Raw genomic sequence first — 18,505 nt, forward strand, 5'->3', positions numbered from 1 at the left:
ACTTGAATTATGGGTAATATATAATATTAACTATATAATTAACTAATTACCGGAATTAACAATGCTATAGCTGTAAAAGTTCACGGATCACTTGCTAGAGCCGGTAAGGTCAGGAATCATACCCCGAAGGTCGCTAAACAGGAGAAGAAGAAACCATTGACTGGACGGGCTAAGAAGAGACAAACTTATAACCGAAGATTTGCCAGTAACGTTGTTGGTAAAAGACGTGGCCAAAATTCTCAGCAGTAATTTTATCTTTCTAATTTCTTACTCGTTCCATTATTTACACTTTTTATACATAGTACATATGGTACTTTTTTATAATCACAATTGACTGTGTTTTACCTAATTTTAATTGCAAATTTGTAGATAAATATAAAAAATTAGTTGTTCTAATATACATGGAAATGAATAATGCGTAATAAGGTTTAATTAGATTATTATGTACAATTTGATTGTGTTTAATTTTGTCCTGGTCTAGAAGGTTTTGAGTTTCTTTTGATCCCTTTTCGTTACACCTGTTATACACATACAAGGCGATAGTTAATGATAGTAACACCCAGAATTGGGGTGAACGTAGTGACCAATTCCTCTCAGGCACCAATAAATCCCATAACCTCTTATTCATAGTTTCAGCATCATTTTTCTCATTCTTCTGTTCGGGATTATTTTTATTATTATTTGTGTTACTACTATTGTTGGTATTATGTGTATTGGTTGTGAAGAAGAGTGGAGAAGGTTTCTTGTTTAAAATGTGGAAATTGTTGTAGAATTTGTTTTTTAAGGTGTTGCGAATTAAAAATGTGTAAATGGGGAATAATTTATACATTATCTCAATCTCGAAAATAAACTCTTTGTAAATTTTACATGTCTTTGCATTTCTACCAATCCTATATCATAATTATACCACTATTCAATCCATATATATTTATCAAATTATTTAATTATAGATAGACGAATTGACTATAATATATAATTAATAAGTTGATTTGGTGTAAAATGTGTAATACCTGATACAACGACTAACACTAAAAGGAATAGGATAACATAGAATGTTGTGGGTTTTTTATTGTCTTTAGTTTTATTGCGTTCAACTACTGATTTGGGCGGGCCTTCATTCCTCGCCAAATTACGCCTAGCTTTCACCACCATCTACACTACTATTACAATTTTTACAATATCCAAATATTAACGGTGTAATATTATTGAATATGTTCAAAAAAAATTACAAACAATAAAAACAATATTTAAAAACAATACAAACAAAATTATTCAGGTAATTTGTTAAATATTAATAATTGTGGATGTTAATGTGTAAAAAAGGTAGGATGGGGTGTATACGATATTATTTTTTAGCTTTTTTAAGTTTTCTGGTTGGTTTTAGTTTCTTTGAGTTCAAACCCTGAGAATCTAATCCATCGTCCGATTTTTCTGCAACGGAACCTTCGACATCAATAGTTTGTGGTTTAAGTTTTCTCTTGGCGGTGGAAGTCTTCATTATTTGACTTGAAAATAATCTGGTCAGTTTGGTTTTAACTGGTGTCGGTACTTTGACGTATAAATTTTCCTCATTTTTGAGCCGTAAACTTGAAATATGCTCAACCAACATATCACGTGTTATTCCCATTTCATTCATATACTCTACACATTCCACTAGATCTGCATCGATCAACTTTTTCATCATCTAAACACATTTCTATTGAGTTTTTTATATAAAATTAACTATAATGTTTCTACAATCGTTTTTCAAACTTAAAATTTAATTATTTCAGTTAATTATTCAATAGTATTAGTTATGGTATGATACGATTTGATAGAGAATATTGAGATAGCCGTCGGTGACAAGGTTATATCCGTAAAGTGAAGTTTTACGACATAAATTCCTGCTGATGTCTCCCAAAAGTCTCCTAAACAACTTTAATTAATATTTCCGTTACTTATTTTTGTTTGTGGTTGAAAACTTTCCAAGCCATTGTGGAAATGATAGTTTTTCCTTCAATACACTTCCACTATTATTTATCTAATACATTATATTCTTAACTACATGTAATTGTATATACAATTAAATGGTATATAACTGTAAATAATGTGGTGCAAGGACTAGGTAATGAAAACCTCAATCGATGGTATAATAGCTGTAAAAGAAGAGAGATCGGGCATTAATGAGTATATTTGTGTCTAAAGAGCATGAGATCATGTGAAAAATACTCGTGCCATTACTGTATTGACAATGTCGCCGTATACGTATATTAGTGATAACTTCGATAATAGTGTCACGTTACTAGTGTACTTGAAATAGTTCTCCTGTACATTATTATTACTCAGTAAGGACTAATTAAAGGTATATAATGTAGATAATTTATGATAAACATTCTATAAGAATTAAATAGGATAATTAAGACTATATAACTAAGTAGTCAGGTAGGGATAAATAAGTAAGTTGTGGTGGGAATCAGAAGCAGTAACAAACCTGTAGCATCAGTGACATAAGACTATAATCAGTAAAAAAGAGGTCATTAACCTTATTAATCCTCTCATTAAAAGGCATCTTGGCCAAATGAAAAATCTTATTGCAATTATCAAATAAATTCTGGAAGTGCTAAACCAATTTTACAGATATATTAGTATCACTAATGTAACTAAGTAAATAGTACTGATTCATCTTTTTTATTGATAGAATTAGCGATATTTGTGTTCAAATTGTAGAATTGTAGGTAATTTAGGGCATATCTGAGGTCACCGTTTGACTTGTGGTACAACTCCAACAATAAGTTTTCAGTCACTTGTATCTTTTCCAGTTTACAAATCTCGTTCATTCGCTTCATGTACAAATCTATAGGTGGAGATGTAAATCGCAAATCCAAACACTTGTTACTCAATGCAGACATCTATAACATTTTCTGTGCAAGTCAAGAGTATTTTGTATATATTTCAATGTTGGGCAAATTGAGCTAAATAGGAGTTGAATAACTGTAAAACTATGTATAGTGTGTAAAAATAAGTTCCCTTGTGAAGAGATTGGGGAATCATCAACCTTAACAAACCTTTTGAGAAAGTCTATCATTACAAATTAGAATAATTGGACATTTAGTAATGTCAATAAGGTCAGAAATCGCCTGAAGACCACCCTTGTCACCAGTACTCATGCCATCAACTTCATCTAGTATCAATAATGTTTTTACTACAAATACATAAAAATCATCTTAACTTACCATTCAAATCAACATGATTAACTGAATTGCTATCTGTTGAGGAGGGAGTACCAAAAGTGTTAAGAGTTAGTGTTCCGGTAACTAGTGGGGAAATCCTTTCAATGGAGTTTTTAGTTCGTTGATCAGAAGCGTTGAACTCGATGACGTGATAGTTGTAGAATTGACCAACCAATTTAGCGCAAGTCGTCTTACCAATTCCAGGCGGGCCACTAAGAAGAGCTGCTTTAAACTCATCTTTCGCCTTGTCTAAACCAAATTTTAGTGTTTAAGAAGATAGTTGGGGCAAAATTAACAATATCTAAAATAAACTAATTATACATAACGGTGAATTATATAATTTAGGGTAAATTTATGAATAGAGTAAAGCATGTATTTAAACCTTTGGAAAAGTGTTTTAGCCAGTCTTTTAAGCGTTCTATTTGTCTAGGGTTACCAATCACGTCAACTAATCCCTTGGGTTTATACTTGTCAAACAACATCATGCCATCCTTTTCAACACCATCAACACTATTTTTTCCCTTATTTCCCACATCTTCTACTATAGAACTGGTATTATCAGTATTCTCAACTGTACTACTAGTGTCGACAGTACTATCGGCGTTTGATTGGAGCAACTGTAGGAATTGTTGTTCGTTTAAGAGTTGAATATTTAGGTTTTTTTTACTGTTAAGTTCAAGTGCCTTTTTGTACTTTACGCCTGATTGGTAGGGCCTTCCATCTTCCAACTTTTCACCATAAACCAAATAGTTAGTCACACCACTTACTGCCGAAACCACAATTCCGCCCAACTTTTTGACCCTGAAAGTCGCCTCCAGACGGTCAATACTCATCTCTCCTGTAAACACAAATTTCTTACCCTCAATTCCACCGACACTACTCTCACTGTTCACTATATCTCGATCCTTGTTAACATTATTAACAATAGTGGTGTTGTCATCAGTATTATCATTAGTGTTAGTAACTGTCGCGACGGGACTATTAGAAGAGTCTGAAGGAATTGAAACAACTGTGGGTGAGGAATCCGATGAAAAGAGTGGAATCATTGGTACATTTTCTTTCTTCTTATCAGGGGAGAAAGTCTTTATAACCTTAATAATGGTTTTTGGTGTTGTCGATCCTGAATCCTTTAAAAGGGTATTATTTATGGTATCAACTGAACTAATTAACTGATTACTAGTTAAAATATTACTGGTATTATTAATTGGCGATACAGTGTTGGAATCGTTGGATGAAATGGTGTAAACAGAGTTATTGGATGACGATTTACAAGGTTTAGAGGGGGTTTCAGGGGGAGTTTTAGGCATCGAAATGGTGTCAAGATAAGTGTTAATATCCATATTAACATTTTGATGGTTTTTATCACTAACAACATCTGGGGGATCAGTTGTATCATTCTCATCGTTAGACAAAGATTGATTATCAGTTTGCAAATTTGAATTTGTACTTTCCTCAACCATCTCAGCCTTCAACTTTTCCACTATAGTACCGAGAGCGGATTTTACCTCTTCATAATCTTCTTCCTTATTCTTAGCTTCAGATTCATCGTTCATTTGTTGTTCTACATCTTTTATTTGTTCCTCTGGTACAGGCTGGACTTTTTCTGAGGCATCAATTAAATCAGGTTTTGGAGAATTAGGATTAGAAATGATTCTTTGAGGCGTTTCATCAGAATTGGAATCTGAGTCGCTGGAATAGATAATTCTTCTCTTTAATGACCTTTTGGTCTTATTTAAAAACTCAAACTCATCAAACTCAATATTCTTACTTTCATCTTCTTTCGACTCAACTGGTTCTTTTAATTTATCATCTTTTTCGTTCTTAGGTGATTTGTCATCTTCACCTTTACTTTTACCAACTTTGGCAGTACTGTTGATAGTATTACTATTGGTGTTAGTGTTGGAAGTGTTTGCTTTTGCGAAAAAGGAGCGAATATCCATGGAATCCTGGTGGTTTCAAATGGACTCAGTTATATCATACATGGTTTTAACGTCACAAGTATATTATTAATTTAAATTGTGTAAAATAACTATTTGTAAAAATCGGTGGAAAATACTTACATGATGTGCGATAGTATAGCGGACGCACACCATCAATTTTATAAAAAACACTATAATAATTTCATAATAATTTTCCTAAATGGACCTTCTTCATCTAATTTTTAACTAATTTTCTAAACTATCATAATTTACACGTTATTATAATATTATAATGGTATATAATATATATTATAAAAACTGAGAATATGTGTGGAAGGCGGTAGTATAATGTATGAGTTGGATTAAATTAAGAAACAGTATAGAGTAAAAGTGTTGAAAGAGTGGTGAAGAGTAGTAGTCTTGAGAGAGTTTTCGGTTTGACCATTCTGAAGACAAAGAACTCCGACTTTCCGTTCACGTTTGGGTAGACTAGGAAGTAATTGGTAAGAGTCGAGAGCAAAGATGCGTATGCACACCACTGTAATTTCTTGAACGAAGGCGCCAATCCAAACGTCGTTATCAGCACCAAACTATTACCCAAAACTGCCAACAAAAAAAATCCATCCGATTCCAATACCTCAACTACATTCATATATTATCCATAATATTAATTATATTAGTAATAAAGATGAGAGATGAAGTTGAAATTACCTTTTTTATCACCAGTTTTTTCATTATCTATAGTATTATTAATTTACAATATAAAATTTTCAATAACTAATCCAAAAGTGTTAACTAGTGAAAACTAATTTTTAAAACTATTTATATTATATAGTGCAAAAACATGTTAACTTGTGAAGTCAGGATTAGTATGTAATTAGTATATTATGTTAAGTGTAAGTATTTGGATACCTTTGGATTGAAGTGAATTGGAGAAGAGTTCCCAGAGGTGTGAACCGAAAAGATACCCCCAAGATACGTTAAGTAATGGCCTCAATAGGGACGAATTCACTCTCCAATGTCTATTCAAGTATGGAGCAAATGCTGATAACCCTCCTATTCAAAATTTTAACATTACTTAACCATATAATTCAGGAAATTTTATCAAAAAATTTTTAAATGCCAAATAGTTATTAAAAAAGAGAAATAATTACTAATAATAATGTAAATAACTGTGAAACTGTTAAAATTTTGTAAATTAATGAGATAAGATATAAATGGAAGGATATGTGTAAGAATTACCCAGAGTTAGTGAACCGTATTTAAGAGTGGTTAAAAAGCCCCCAGACATTGTGAAAAGGTAATAATAAAATTGAAATGATTAGTAGAAATAAAATTAAAACATAAATGAACATGGGGGATTATTTACACAGTATGTGGATACTACAAGATTCCATTATCACAATTATACTAATTCTTAACAAACTAACGTACCAACATAAATTAATATCGTATTAAAACTGTTATATAATATAATTAGTTAATTACAATATATTTAATAGTAAATAATCTAAATATCATAAATTCATTCACTGAGATCCCAGATAACAAGATTTCTGCCACCAAACGTTAACAAACCGTCATCATCAAGAGATTTAGAACTTGCAAATATTGGACCCTGAACACCCAATATTAGAATTATATATAATTCATAATTTATTAACAGTATAATATACTTAGACCTTAAAATGTAGCTATCTTAACCAAATGGGAACACTCCTGATTAAAATGGTAAGTGCAAAGATTGCAGCAACTGTGAAGCCGCTGCGAGTCTCAAATTCAAAGATACTCTAACTCCCACTGTTGGAGATCCTGTAACTAAATCTGACTGGCGGTCATCCTCTCACCACAGAAGATAGTCTCACTCCAGAAACTGTCCTCAACATCACTCTCTCTAATGGTGGTGGCACCACAATTAATGCCAGCATCAAAGTCACCAGCCAAGGTAAGAGTCTCGATAGTTCTACCACATATACACTGTCTGGTGGCATCACTGGAACCCTCAGCGGTCTCGGTGCTGGTGTCACCGGCACTCTCAAAATCACTAATATTAGCTATGATTCCTATGAATTCCATTACAAAACTCCACTAATGGTCTGTGCTGAAATCGAAAGCGCCACTCTCAGCACCACCGTCAGTAGTAAAACTCTCGCTCTTACTCTGAAAACAGATGGTGCCACAATCATTGTAGAAGGTGATGCCGAAGGTGTTGGTACATCTAATGGTCAACACACTCTAGCCAGTGGTGGAACTCTGAGGATCACCAACATTACCCTCAGTGGTGAAGATACTCCATATTCACTAACTAGTATTGGATCTCTCACAGCTACTAGTCTTAAGCTCAAAACAGATTCAGTTACAATCAAACGGGATACTCTCATTACACTCAAACTCACCGTTGACAGCACTGCCCAAATCAATGATGGTAATAGTAGTCGTAAGCTCAAAGGACCTCAATTTCCATTTAGTCTGGGTGCATATAAAGTCACCAGTGATGTTCCTCTAAATACTTCTACTTCTCAATCAGCAAGTATCAATACAAACCCAGACACCAACTCTGAACTTCACTCTCAGCACGCAGCTACTAAGTGCTGTATTTGGGGTAAACAGTATGAGTGGACTCATAACCCTATGGTTTGATATTGGAATATATTTACACTTCTAGGTCCATTTCAAATCTGTCTTGCCTCTACATTCATATATTCATTGCATTATAGAGATTCCAATATATCCCTTGGTATAGTTAATCAACCTAAGATGTCTAAATTCCTGAGTATTACATTTTATATGTGTAGTGAGATTCTTCTTGCCTTTATGATTTCCAGGAATAGCTACTGATCCTAACATTATTGTACCAGTCATCATAGCTATCCTAAGAAGATATAAAGGCAAACTCGGTAAATGGTCAGTATTACAGCCAGGATGTAAATGGGGATCTGATGCCAAAGGCTTCGGTAATAAGTGGACCAACACTGGCAATCCATGGAATGCTGGTGGTACTGGTGGTCAGGATGCTTGGAATTGGCATGTTATTGGCATTCTTATTGTAATTAAGATCTCTCTAGCTGTCATTTTTATATACTCACTTCACTGTAGAGAATTACATAGCTACTTATGAAATTGTTTTGTTATCATTGCAACTGATAGGCGCACTATTTATGAAATTGTCTGCTTACTTTCTGTAGGTCACAATACTAATGGGTTCTGTTGGTACTTCTGATAGCTACAGCATTTCCACCTGTGATCATTGGAATAATGAAACAATATAATATCAATCCGTATATACCTATGGGTAACTGGGGAACATATCACAAGAAGTCGTGTAAAGGTGGTAATGAACCCAAGCCTGATAAAGGTACTACTGAAAAATGTGGATGCCAAGGTAATGGTGGCACCAATCTTAGCGCTATTAAACTGTATCTGCACAATACTACTATCAAAGCCGCCACTGATGGTCTTGAAGCTATTACCACAATCAAAATCACCAAAGGTGGTAGTGACCATAATGGTAACATAGAAACAATCAGCACTGGTACTACTCTCAGAAAAGATGGTGGTACCCAAATCAAGACCGATACTCAACTCCAGGTTGGTGACATACTAAACCTCAGTGGTCAAGGTACTGCTACTGGTGATACGATCACTATTAATGGTACCATTATAGTTACCAAGGCTGGAACTCTTGGAGGCACCATAACTCTCAAAGGTCTTCTAGCTGGAACACTAATGCTCTTGGTGGTAATACTAGTATCACTGTATCCAAAAGTGGTGCTACTCTCAATGCCACAAATCCCAGTGATCTTGCCCTTAATGGTATCACTACTGGTGGTCTTACAGGTACTGCAACTATGACAATTACATCAGATAACCAGGATCTCACATCCATAAATGAGCAGATTACCATAACAGTCAGTAAAATCACCAAAGACAAAGTCAAAAGTCTCGAAGCTGATAATGATCCACTCAAAATAGATACCCAGCTCAAAACTAATGATACTCTAAAACTCCTTGGAACTGCCACTGCCAATACTATCAAGAATCTCACCGTGACTGGTACCATCACAATCGGTGGTAGTGGAAATCTTGAAGGTGGTCTAAACTTCACGGGTGATGTCGAGGGAAATCTCCAATTCCAAAATGCTACTGATGATGGTGTCACAGTCCAGAGTGGTAGTAATACTCTAACCCTCTCAGATACTAAACTTACTGCTCTCAAAAATACTAACTTTAGTCTCACTAGTGATAATAAACGTGCTCTTATCTATGATCTGGTAACCAAAAATACCATCACTGTAGGAATCAAAACCTCCTCCACCGCTAAGGTCAAACTCAGTGGTCTCTCACTAATACCCGCATGTATTACTATTACTGGTAGTAAAGGTTTAGAGGGAAATATAACTGATGTAACATTCGCCCAAAGTAATTCCACTACTATCAAAGAACATACTGGACTCAATATGAACCTCACTAGTCTAACCACTGCCAATGTTGAGATAACCAAAATCAATGTTAAGAGTCTCACCAGTGGCAATAATCTCCAGACCAGTACAGAACTCGCCAAAAATGACACACTAAACCTCACCATCACTGGTGGTACCAATACCACCCTCACTGGTACTATCACTGTCACCAAAAAAGGAAATCTCAGTGGCAACCTATCTCTTGCTGGCGGCATCACTGGATCCATCAGCGGTCTCAGTGATGCTAGTGGTAGTGGAACTCTCACCGCCACCAATGTCAGCATCACTGAACTAAAGTATGATTCCTATGAGTTCCATGTCAATCATCAAGCTACTCGTTGCTGTTACTGGGGTGGTAAACATATACCTCCATGGTTCGGCCCAGCTACATCCGATGCTGTTACCAAAGCCAATCTTAATCTAAAAGATCTTAAAATGGACCTAGAATTGTAAAAGAATGCCATCCATAACGATTATAACCATCTTCAGATGTCCAAGTATACTGTTTACCAAACATACAACACTTACCGGATTTGTGACTGGAGTGAAGATCTGTGTTGTCTTGCGGTTCTCCTGTAATAGTAGTACCACCAGTGATGCTGTAAGTACCCAGACTAAGTGATCCAAATGGAGGTCTTTTGAGTGTAATGGTGGTGGTGCTGCCGCTACTGATATCCCCTTCGATGTTGAGAATCACATTATAGGTTTTATTATTGAAAGTTGGTATCAGTACCAGTGAGTGTGAGGTTGAGACCATTAACTGTACGAGTTAGATTATGAGGGCCGCAGCCGTTATTGATATCTCCAGTGGGAGTTAGGACTAGAGTACCGGTATTGAGACTTGGACTTTGTGGTTCAGTGGTGCTTTTATTGGTATATGCCGCTTTATCGATGTTGAGAGTTATCTCCTTACTAGAATAGCTTCCATCTGTGTTGCTTGTAAGTGTCAGATGGCCATAATAGTTGAAAGGGGAAGTGGTCTTATTACCACAATTATCGGCATGACTTTCACCAAAGTTTTGTTCAGTATCTATAGTATAATCTTTAGAACTAGAACTAGAAGTATCAGCTGGTTTGAGCTGTAGTTCTTTGATGCAATTTCTTTGATTTGGATCAGTTGGGTGGTATTCAGTAGACTTAGATATGTAAGCTAAAGTCCACACAATAGCTGCCACCAGTGATATCTTAATAACTATAAGGATATCAAAGAAGTGATAGAACCTATTATCGACAAAATTAGCAGGTTTATTTTCTTCACCGATGTTGCAGTCGAAGTCTGGTGGTGTTCCTTGTGGGTCTATGGGTATGTGTTTTTTGTAATGTCGCCAGCCACCAAAACCTGGGTCAGTATCGCCTTCTTTATGTGGTTGGTATTTGGATTTAGTTTTAGGACATCAGTCTGACCACTGACAGATGATGGATGGCCATACAATGCCATAGTATTTAGGACCACATATAACCCTGTTATATACATTAAAATTAATCCGGGCATCTACAACTCCCTTGTATCCACCAGTTTTACTACCAGCTTCGTATGCAGCAGCTTGTGACTGGACCAACTCGAATTTAGATTTGACATCTTGGTATTTCTGTTTAACACTATCGGCTTTCTTATGTACATCTGGTGAAAGAATGTAAGCACCAGCAAGTTGATAGAGTGCTTCCCGAAGATTATTTGGAGCGGCAGAACCTGGCTGATCTTTATCACCGACAGCATCCTTGAGTAGTTCTTCAGGTTTATACACTTCATTGAATGCTTCCCATGCGGATTCGACTGCTTCATATAGAGGTTCCTTATTGGCATCGGTATATGTAACTTCTTGTCTCTTAACTTTGCCGAATGCACTGCTGACTTCTTGGTATTTCTGTGTGACAGCTTGGGCCGGAGCAGTTAGTTTATGACCAGGAGCAGTAGCAAGTTCTTTGAGTTTAACGCGAAGTTTACCCGTAGCAGAGGTTTCATCAGCCTCGGCAAGACTACTGGCAGAATTCTCATCAACAGGATTAGCTTTCTTTACTTCGATATCAAGTGAATTGGTTCTCTGATATAGTTCCTTAGCCAAGTGTCGAAGTTTACCAGGAGTATCTTGATCACCAGATGCGACCGTGTAGTTTTGTGATCTCGGAGAAGTTTAGTATCTTATCATAGACATCTTTGAGAGCATCGAACTGAGTCTTAAATTAGTCTGCTCATCAGTCTCAACCAGTCAAGTGTATCATATGTTCCAAATTGTAGAGTTGTTTATTACGTTGGTGGCATCACCATAAACACTACCAGGATTAGTGGTTAGTTTTCCAGCTTCAGAAGCTAGTGTTGTGGCTTTAGTACCGACTTGAGTATTACTAGTAACCTTAGCATGAATTGTTTTGGCCGCAGACTAGAGTTCTTTGGGTTTAACTTTGATTTAGGTATGATGTTGACAGTTATAAGAATCATGAGATTCAGTAGCCTGTTAAGAGGTTGTTTAAGTTTGTCACTCTTTAGTGTAACATCTGACTTTTTCAAACATCTAGTGATAAAGCCCAAGCGCTAGCCATTGCAATGACTGGTGATAATACTCCTGGTAAACAAGAAGCCCAAACAGTTGTCAATTAAGTAGGTGCCGCAGAAGGTAAAAGTGATCAAGATACACCATCAGACAATTTAGATAGGACTAGGATCATCAGCTGAAGAAGTTACTAGTAGTGATGATCAGGATGCTGACAATACCCAAGACTAAGGTAGTCGGTGAAAATGAAGTATCATTTAGTATTATTCATAAAAGAACTGTATACTCCTATATATTTCTGATATATCCTAATACTCTTATATACCTAAAATACTTACTACTTAATAGCCTAATATTACTATTGGTACTAATACTCCATACAACAACTATAACACATAAGTACTTAATACAACTACTCTAAACTCATCCACTCTAAACCCAGACACCACTCAACTCGATCTACCTATAACCATTCACCAACATATACATAAACAAATCTAAAACCACAAAGATGACAACCACTAACACATACATACATACATAACCAATGATTAGTTAAATAAATACATGTCAGGTGGTCATTCTTTTGAATACATAAAAGTAAATCTCTACGTAAATCAGTTGTAAACAATGATCTAAGATTATGATTAGTTATTTTGCTGGCTCTTTTACACCAATAGCAGAACGCGTTCCATTTCGTCATACCTTCTGTGGGCCAATGAGCAGGATCATGACTTTTATATTCAATAATGTATCCTTCTGAATAAAACGCTAGGAAGATCATAAACAGAGCTCCAATATATTGCGCTGGTAGCATAACATAATCAGCACCATTATTACCTATGACACCTGGAAACCCCAAAGCAAGAAGAATCTCATGACACATATAGAATGTAATGCTGAGGATGGTAGACATCTTAGGTTGATTAATGATACTACGGGAAAGTGAAGAATCTCTATAATGAAGTGAGTAAATGAATATGACGGCAAGAGTGATCTTAATAACTATGAGTAGATCAAAGAAGTGCCAGAACCAATTAGGAACAAATTGATTTTCACCACCATCATCGGTTTTGCAGCTGAAGTCAGGTGATAGTCCAGTTGGGTTTTTCGGTATGTGTTTTTTGTAATGTCGCCAGCCGCCGAAACCAGGATCTTTATCGGGTTCAGAGCCATTTTTATGTGGTTGGTATGCGGATTTAGGTGAATACTCTGTGGTAGCTTGATTAAATGATCCTTTGATAAGTAGTGCTACAATGACGGGTGGAAATATCGTAGCAATCAGAAGTACCATCTCAATCTTATCAATGAGATAAAATGGTACAATCATACCTGGTGCTAAACCAGGATAAATAGCATACACCAGTCCCATACCTACTATCACCATTAGTGTAGGTGAAATAACTTCCCAGTGAGGTTTGGAAATATTCTTGTCAAATGGCTGAATATGATACTTATTATCAGTTTTGTGAGTTGATAGGAATGATACGGTCCAGAGAGTAGCTGTAATAAATGAAATGGTGATTGCTACAGATATGTCAATCACTACAATTAGAAAATCTGAATTCCATTTCCTTCGATTACCAAATATCAGTGTTGCAAAATAATGAATTAATGATGTTAGTGCTGGAAATGAATTTTCACCAGCAACATAGACAGGTATATAATTAAAATCCACAGCATAAACCAATGTCATATTGATACCAAAGATGAATCCAGATACTGCAATGACACCATAATAGGCAGTTACATTACCATAGTCACCACCCATCAAATATACAACTAGAAGTACTACGTATGTGATGAAGTCTGACCACATAGTAAATATGGAAGGATAGATGATAGTCCATTGCTTAAGTTGCTTGGACTTGTTTTCGCTGTCGCCGTAGTCTCCTAGTTTGAGTTTGTCGCCGTAGTATTTGAATAATATTTTCACACCATTATCAAGTATGTTACCCAGAAGCATACTTGGCAGACACCAGAGTTCCAAGGCACTAGCCATTCTTCTAACAAACACACTAAAAAGATTCTCAGGTAACTTGTATCTAATGAGTGCATATGGAGCAGAACTATAAGCAAGTCGAATATTAAGCATCATAGATAGACCAGCAAAGACAAATGAAGCTGTCAAATATGGACAGTCATCACCAGTAAAATTCAGTGCAGCATCAGTATGGGTACAGCCGAGTTCCATTGTTTAGGGGTACAGTCGGTTTGTTTAAGAGTAGTTAGTTTGATTGGTTTGTTGTCACCAGGTTAGTCCTATAGGTTATTAGTAATAGCTGTTAATAATACAAGCTTTTATGAGTGATATCCTTTTTTACTATATTACAGAAATATTACTTAAAATCACAGTATCCATCAGAACAAACATTAAAATAAATCATAATAAAAAATCAGGGTTCAATTGGTAGTATCCATATAAATATTATCTCAAGTGGAATAGGGAAATTGGTAACTATTAGAAAAAGGAATTGATAAGAAATTAAAAATAGGAATTTAAAACAAATATTTAGTGTTAGTTAGGGATTTACATTATATAATTAATTTATACTAGTTATGTAGTTACTTCCCATATCTGACAGTAATTAATGTTCCACTTTACAATGTATTATCCTCACGTTTTTCATAAAATGATTTTTAAGTTTTAATATTTTTCACCAAACATTTGTGTTTTGAATAGTGAGTATATTATATAGTAAATGGAATAGAACTAACGGTTAATGGATTGTTTATGGATATATCAGTTATAATTGTGTGGTAAATTAGTGAGTTTAATTAGGAGTTTAATTAAGAATTGAATGGTATTACCAGGGAAACAGGATAATATTAGATACCAAAGTTAATTGTTAGTGGTAAATTTATTAGTAGGTTGTTGGTATAGTTAGAATTTAGAAATCAGTGAGATGGAGATAATATCATGTACTGTTGAGATCCCAGATAACAAGATTTCTGCCACCAAACGTTAACAAACCGTCATCATCAAGAGATTTAGAACTTGCAAATATTGGACCCTGAACACTCAATATTAGAATTATATATAATTCATAATTTATTAACAGTATAATATACTTAGACCTTAAAATGTAGCTATCTTAACCATAAACTAACAATAAGTTGTTTAAATAAGTATAATAATTGGGAAATTTACAGTTTTAAGGTTCTTTTCCTTAATAAGTGTAGGTTCTTGTGTTTTGATATTATAGACTTTAGCTTTTGAATCCAGACCACAAGTTATTAATCTTCCTACACAACCATACTAATAGTTTCCAATAAGGTTACTAAATTATTATTATAGCTGGAGTTACTTTCTTGATTTGTAGTATATAGGTTAATGTCTGTACAGGACATTTTATGTGATTTTAATCTCCAGAGTTCTTTTCCAGATTTCCAATCATATTCCATTACCTCTCCATTCTCCATTCCAAACTATCAGAAATAGCGTTTAAATATAGGTGATAGGAATATTGTATGTATAATAAATTAGGGGAGTAGTAAATTAACTATGTATGCAGAATACAATTGATGTATGATTGGAGGACCAAATGGCACATTCGATATCATTTCCAAGATTATAGTCATTCTAGAAATAAAATAATAAAAGTAAGATACTGTTGGTTTGGAACATCTCAAGTCTACCAATGAAGCTTTCTGATCAAATGAGCCAGTTAATACTATATCATCATCTTCAGGATTCCATAATACCACTTGGACCTATATAACTTGTAACTGATAGTAAAGATAATTAGTTATAACTGTTTACATGTTTAGTATGATGATTTGATGTAAATACAATGGATTTATGAGTTAAATCCCAAACTCTCATAGTATTATCAGAATATCCTCCAACCAACTTATTACTGAATATTAGAAATTAATAACTAAAATAATTAAATCGAATATATAAGTAATATAACTAAGCAATCGAGTAGTACTTTGTGGAAAATGATAATGATAATACAGAAATATCATCATTAATAGTATTATCATGGAGGGATAGGGTAGGCTTGAGTTGATTGATGAGTTTTAAGTTATATAATGAAATTTCAGGTTCAAAAGTACCTATAGCTAAGAGTGGAGGTGATTCAGGAAGTGCTACAAGTTCAGAGCAAAGTGGGAAATTAGAAAGGTGAATAGTGTGGTTGGGTTCGAGACCACAAGTATCAACGTCGTACAAATATACAACCAATGATGAAAAATACTCATTACTAATACCAGCAATTATAACACGGTCACTCTCATCCAATTTCCTTGCCTATTACATTTTATAAGAAGATATTCCAAGATATGAGTTAATAAAATCTAAATAGTTATATTAGTATATCGTACAACCAATTTATGGTGTTAGCTAGTAATAAATATATAGCCGTAAAAAGGTGTCCAGTAAAAATTACTATAATATTACATTAATATCTTCTTGGTCTTCGAGTAATAAGTTCTCGTCAGTAGATCTTATGTTAAAAAATTGCTCATCTAAATGATAAATTGAACCAATTTAGTCAATACTAGGAGACAAATAGTCATCGTAATTTTTTAAGTCGAAATAGTCCAGTTCCACATCTTCATATGCTAGTGACTCACTATGGCCATCTTCTTCATCAGATCTAAACAGTCATATGACACAGAAGTTATTTGATTATTCAGATTTAACTTAGTGAACAAAGTTATAAAAATATTACAGGAGTGAATTTGTGGAGGATGGAGAAATAAATAATAATTGTGATAAATATTAATGCGAACTAACGGTTTATGAGAGACATTTGAGTGTATATAATCTTCAAAGAAGTCAGAATCACAAAATTTCCTAGGAATCCATTCTAAACAGCTTATTACATCCATTACCAAGTTAAAAGTAAATTTTATAAGATAAATTTATTATTTTACAACAAAATAATTATTTTAAGTTTAATTGTACTATTCTACAAAAAAAATAATTTCCAACTTGAATAAAATGATTATGGTGTGTTGAGTGTTGAAGTTAGTGTGAATAATTTATTATTACAATGAAAATATCTAAGAATAAGAGAAATAAAAAAATTGTAGAATTTTATAAAACTCTAAATAATCTCATTGAACCTTTTAAAGTCCTAAGTAACTCACTTTTTACATAAATATTTATTTACATCAACTAAACTAATTAATTTTAATACTATCTATACCCTATATATACTAATAACGGTTGATGATACAATTAATATATATCAGTTAAATAATGATTAACCTATTATTATGATTTTAGTTGATGGTAGTTTTGTATTTGCAGCTCTTAAGAATCGTATTCGCATTAAACAACTATTATCTGAAGCTTTGGGTTATAATATTACACCAGGTACTTTGGATTAATGATTAACCTCTACTATCTATTTACACATTCATACACATACTTACCTACCTCTAATCAGAATTAAATCACTTATTTACATATCTTACCTCAATTTACTAAAATATTATTAGTTAAATACTTCTATCTATCATAGTAAAATCCTTAAAAATCTTCAGTAACAACAAATTGCATATTGAATGAGTTGAAGGACATGGGTGAGGATTTGTCTGGTGCCGTGACTGTAATAAAGCACTTTCAGAAGTATTTTTTAATCCTTTAAATCCCTTAGGATCAAGTGTTATCACAATGAATCGAATAACTTTAACTCAAGGCGATGTATTTTATCTACTCTTTCTAATGATAAACTTTTTGTTGCTACCCAAGATCTTACTCTTATTAAATGGATTAGGTACTCCATTACGGAATTGTCACATCACTAATTATCTATACCTTTATTTTACCAGTATTTAAGTGTTGTTTTGGCACTATTTATCATTCTATTATTTTCAGCAGATTAAGTTCATCATTTATTTATTTTCAACAAAATTTAGCATACCATTATTTTATGATATGGTAGTCTAAAATATATTAGGAAGTTGGAAGGAGTACCTATAATAAGGATAATAGATAATTTGATACATTTGGAGAAACCATCCCATAACACATTAGATCAGAAACAGAAAGTTTCCACTTACCAAATTTAATAATCTTAATAAAATGCTCAGGTTGAGGAATCTAAAAGATTACCTAAAAACTGGGAACAATCCCTTTTGTCATCCAATAATACTTCAAAACACACTAATACTAAGTATATATATAACTTATCCAATACATCTAATAATACACTATACCTTAGTTACAACTTTATAATATAGTATATTGTTTGCTAGGAAGAAGAAACCCCCAAATCCACTAAGTTGTTTGAAGAAAAAGAAAAAATCGCAAGATCCAGAAACTCATAAAGTAATTTATAAATCATAATCTCACCTTAGACTAAACGAAACAATAGATTACGCACCAAAAAATCATTCAAAACATAATATAGTATTACTATAAACCATTATACTACTATAAATATGTGTTTACTAATACCAGTACAAATCTA

At 33.9% G+C, this 18,505-nt stretch overlaps 9 protein-coding genes across 9 annotated transcripts, besides 22 other annotated features; 3 read left to right on the forward strand and 6 right to left on the reverse strand.

Annotated features, from left to right (window-relative positions):
• Positions 1–87: 87 nt before the first annotated feature.
• Positions 88–1,152, reverse strand: TA18625 (uncharacterized protein; the record flags this gene model as incomplete). The annotated part of the gene is made up of 3 exons (XM_950221.1): positions 88–255; positions 299–852; positions 1,011–1,152. 3 exons carry the CDS (start codon positions 1,150–1,152, stop codon positions 88–90), a joined length of 864 nt encoding a protein of 287 aa, XP_955314.1.
• Positions 827–852: a sequence feature (1 probable transmembrane helix predicted for TA18625 by TMHMM2.0 at aa 34-56).
• Positions 1,011–1,053: a sequence feature (1 probable transmembrane helix predicted for TA18625 by TMHMM2.0 at aa 34-56).
• Positions 1,012–1,152: a sequence feature (Signal anchor predicted for TA18625 by SignalP 2.0 HMM (Signal peptide probability 0.002, signal anchor probability 0.992) with cleavage site probability 0.001 between residues 47 and 48).
• A 193-nt stretch (positions 1,153–1,345) lies between these two features.
• On the reverse strand, positions 1,346–5,149 carry TA18630 (replication factor c-related protein, putative; the record flags this gene model as incomplete). Its single annotated transcript, XM_950222.1, has 10 exons — positions 1,346–1,684; positions 1,808–1,907; positions 1,938–2,020; positions 2,209–2,304; positions 2,471–2,599; positions 2,655–2,888; positions 3,045–3,181; positions 3,213–3,458; positions 3,592–4,365; positions 4,402–5,149. 10 exons carry the CDS (start codon positions 5,147–5,149, stop codon positions 1,346–1,348), a joined length of 2,886 nt encoding a protein of 961 aa, XP_955315.1.
• A 346-nt stretch (positions 5,150–5,495) lies between these two features.
• On the reverse strand, positions 5,496–6,419 carry TA18635 (uncharacterized protein; the record flags this gene model as incomplete). Its single annotated transcript, XM_950223.1, has 4 exons — positions 5,496–5,770; positions 5,840–5,866; positions 6,041–6,184; positions 6,371–6,419. The coding sequence occupies 4 exons, from the start codon at positions 6,417–6,419 to the stop codon at positions 5,496–5,498; spliced, it is 495 nt and encodes a 164-aa protein (XP_955316.1).
• Positions 5,502–5,555: a sequence feature (4 probable transmembrane helices predicted for TA18635 by TMHMM2.0 at aa 4-26, 82-104, 109-126 and 146-163).
• Positions 5,613–5,666: a sequence feature (4 probable transmembrane helices predicted for TA18635 by TMHMM2.0 at aa 4-26, 82-104, 109-126 and 146-163).
• Positions 5,679–5,747: a sequence feature (4 probable transmembrane helices predicted for TA18635 by TMHMM2.0 at aa 4-26, 82-104, 109-126 and 146-163).
• Positions 6,156–6,184: a sequence feature (4 probable transmembrane helices predicted for TA18635 by TMHMM2.0 at aa 4-26, 82-104, 109-126 and 146-163).
• Positions 6,371–6,410: a sequence feature (4 probable transmembrane helices predicted for TA18635 by TMHMM2.0 at aa 4-26, 82-104, 109-126 and 146-163).
• A 416-nt stretch (positions 6,420–6,835) lies between the features above and the next one.
• On the forward strand, positions 6,836–7,768 carry TA18640 (uncharacterized protein; the record flags this gene model as incomplete). Its single annotated transcript, XM_950224.1, has 3 exons — positions 6,836–6,859; positions 6,981–7,150; positions 7,183–7,768. 3 exons carry the CDS (start codon positions 6,836–6,838, stop codon positions 7,766–7,768), a joined length of 780 nt encoding a protein of 259 aa, XP_955317.1.
• Positions 7,769–8,416: 648 nt separating this feature from the next.
• On the forward strand, positions 8,417–10,041 carry TA18645 (uncharacterized protein; the record flags this gene model as incomplete). The annotated part of the gene is made up of 2 exons (XM_950225.1): positions 8,417–8,965; positions 9,001–10,041. The coding sequence occupies 2 exons, from the start codon at positions 8,417–8,419 to the stop codon at positions 10,039–10,041; spliced, it is 1,590 nt and encodes a 529-aa protein (XP_955318.1).
• Positions 8,807–8,875: a sequence feature (2 probable transmembrane helices predicted for TA18645 by TMHMM2.0 at aa 131-153 and 160-182).
• Positions 8,894–8,962: a sequence feature (2 probable transmembrane helices predicted for TA18645 by TMHMM2.0 at aa 131-153 and 160-182).
• Positions 10,042–10,298: 257 nt separating the features above from the next.
• TA18650 (uncharacterized protein) lies at positions 10,299–11,854 on the reverse strand (the record flags this gene model as incomplete). Its single annotated transcript, XM_950226.1, has 3 exons — positions 10,299–10,945; positions 11,039–11,709; positions 11,838–11,854. The coding sequence occupies 3 exons, from the start codon at positions 11,852–11,854 to the stop codon at positions 10,299–10,301; spliced, it is 1,335 nt and encodes a 444-aa protein (XP_955319.1).
• Positions 10,731–10,799: a sequence feature (1 probable transmembrane helix predicted for TA18650 by TMHMM2.0 at aa 279-301).
• Positions 11,855–12,540: 686 nt separating the features above from the next.
• TA18655 (Theileria-specific integral membrane protein, putative) lies at positions 12,541–14,271 on the reverse strand (the record flags this gene model as incomplete). The annotated part of the gene is made up of 1 exon (XM_950227.1): positions 12,541–14,271. One exon carries the CDS (start codon positions 14,269–14,271, stop codon positions 12,541–12,543), a length of 1,731 nt encoding a protein of 576 aa, XP_955320.1.
• Positions 12,556–12,624: a sequence feature (10 probable transmembrane helices predicted for TA18655 by TMHMM2.0 at aa 20-42, 119-141, 151-173, 213-235, 264-286, 299-318, 387-409, 429-451, 461-483 and 550-572).
• Positions 12,823–12,891: a sequence feature (10 probable transmembrane helices predicted for TA18655 by TMHMM2.0 at aa 20-42, 119-141, 151-173, 213-235, 264-286, 299-318, 387-409, 429-451, 461-483 and 550-572).
• Positions 12,919–12,987: a sequence feature (10 probable transmembrane helices predicted for TA18655 by TMHMM2.0 at aa 20-42, 119-141, 151-173, 213-235, 264-286, 299-318, 387-409, 429-451, 461-483 and 550-572).
• Positions 13,045–13,113: a sequence feature (10 probable transmembrane helices predicted for TA18655 by TMHMM2.0 at aa 20-42, 119-141, 151-173, 213-235, 264-286, 299-318, 387-409, 429-451, 461-483 and 550-572).
• Positions 13,318–13,377: a sequence feature (10 probable transmembrane helices predicted for TA18655 by TMHMM2.0 at aa 20-42, 119-141, 151-173, 213-235, 264-286, 299-318, 387-409, 429-451, 461-483 and 550-572).
• Positions 13,414–13,482: a sequence feature (10 probable transmembrane helices predicted for TA18655 by TMHMM2.0 at aa 20-42, 119-141, 151-173, 213-235, 264-286, 299-318, 387-409, 429-451, 461-483 and 550-572).
• Positions 13,567–13,635: a sequence feature (10 probable transmembrane helices predicted for TA18655 by TMHMM2.0 at aa 20-42, 119-141, 151-173, 213-235, 264-286, 299-318, 387-409, 429-451, 461-483 and 550-572).
• Positions 13,753–13,821: a sequence feature (10 probable transmembrane helices predicted for TA18655 by TMHMM2.0 at aa 20-42, 119-141, 151-173, 213-235, 264-286, 299-318, 387-409, 429-451, 461-483 and 550-572).
• Positions 13,849–13,917: a sequence feature (10 probable transmembrane helices predicted for TA18655 by TMHMM2.0 at aa 20-42, 119-141, 151-173, 213-235, 264-286, 299-318, 387-409, 429-451, 461-483 and 550-572).
• Positions 14,146–14,214: a sequence feature (10 probable transmembrane helices predicted for TA18655 by TMHMM2.0 at aa 20-42, 119-141, 151-173, 213-235, 264-286, 299-318, 387-409, 429-451, 461-483 and 550-572).
• Positions 14,272–15,560: 1,289 nt separating the features above from the next.
• TA18660 (uncharacterized protein) lies at positions 15,561–16,916 on the reverse strand (the record flags this gene model as incomplete). The annotated part of the gene is made up of 6 exons (XM_950228.1): positions 15,561–15,791; positions 15,841–15,937; positions 15,995–16,332; positions 16,483–16,550; positions 16,584–16,681; positions 16,729–16,916. 6 exons carry the CDS (start codon positions 16,914–16,916, stop codon positions 15,561–15,563), a joined length of 1,020 nt encoding a protein of 339 aa, XP_955321.1.
• Positions 16,917–17,080: 164 nt separating this feature from the next.
• Positions 17,081–18,275, forward strand: TA18665 (uncharacterized protein; the record flags this gene model as incomplete). Its single annotated transcript, XM_950229.1, is given in 7 exon segments — positions 17,081–17,168; positions 17,317–17,406; positions 17,577–17,661; positions 17,697–17,809; positions 17,865–17,973; positions 17,993–18,083; positions 18,126–18,275. 7 exon segments carry the CDS (start codon positions 17,081–17,083, stop codon positions 18,273–18,275), a joined length of 726 nt encoding a protein of 241 aa, XP_955322.1.
• Positions 17,737–17,805: a sequence feature (1 probable transmembrane helix predicted for TA18665 by TMHMM2.0 at aa 102-124).
• Positions 18,276–18,505: the final 230 nt, after the last annotated feature.

This window comes from Theileria annulata, chromosome 3 (assembly GCF_000003225.4).
Source record: "Theileria annulata chromosome 3, complete sequence, *** SEQUENCING IN PROGRESS ***".
NCBI lineage: Eukaryota > Apicomplexa > Aconoidasida > Piroplasmida > Theileriidae > Theileria > Theileria annulata.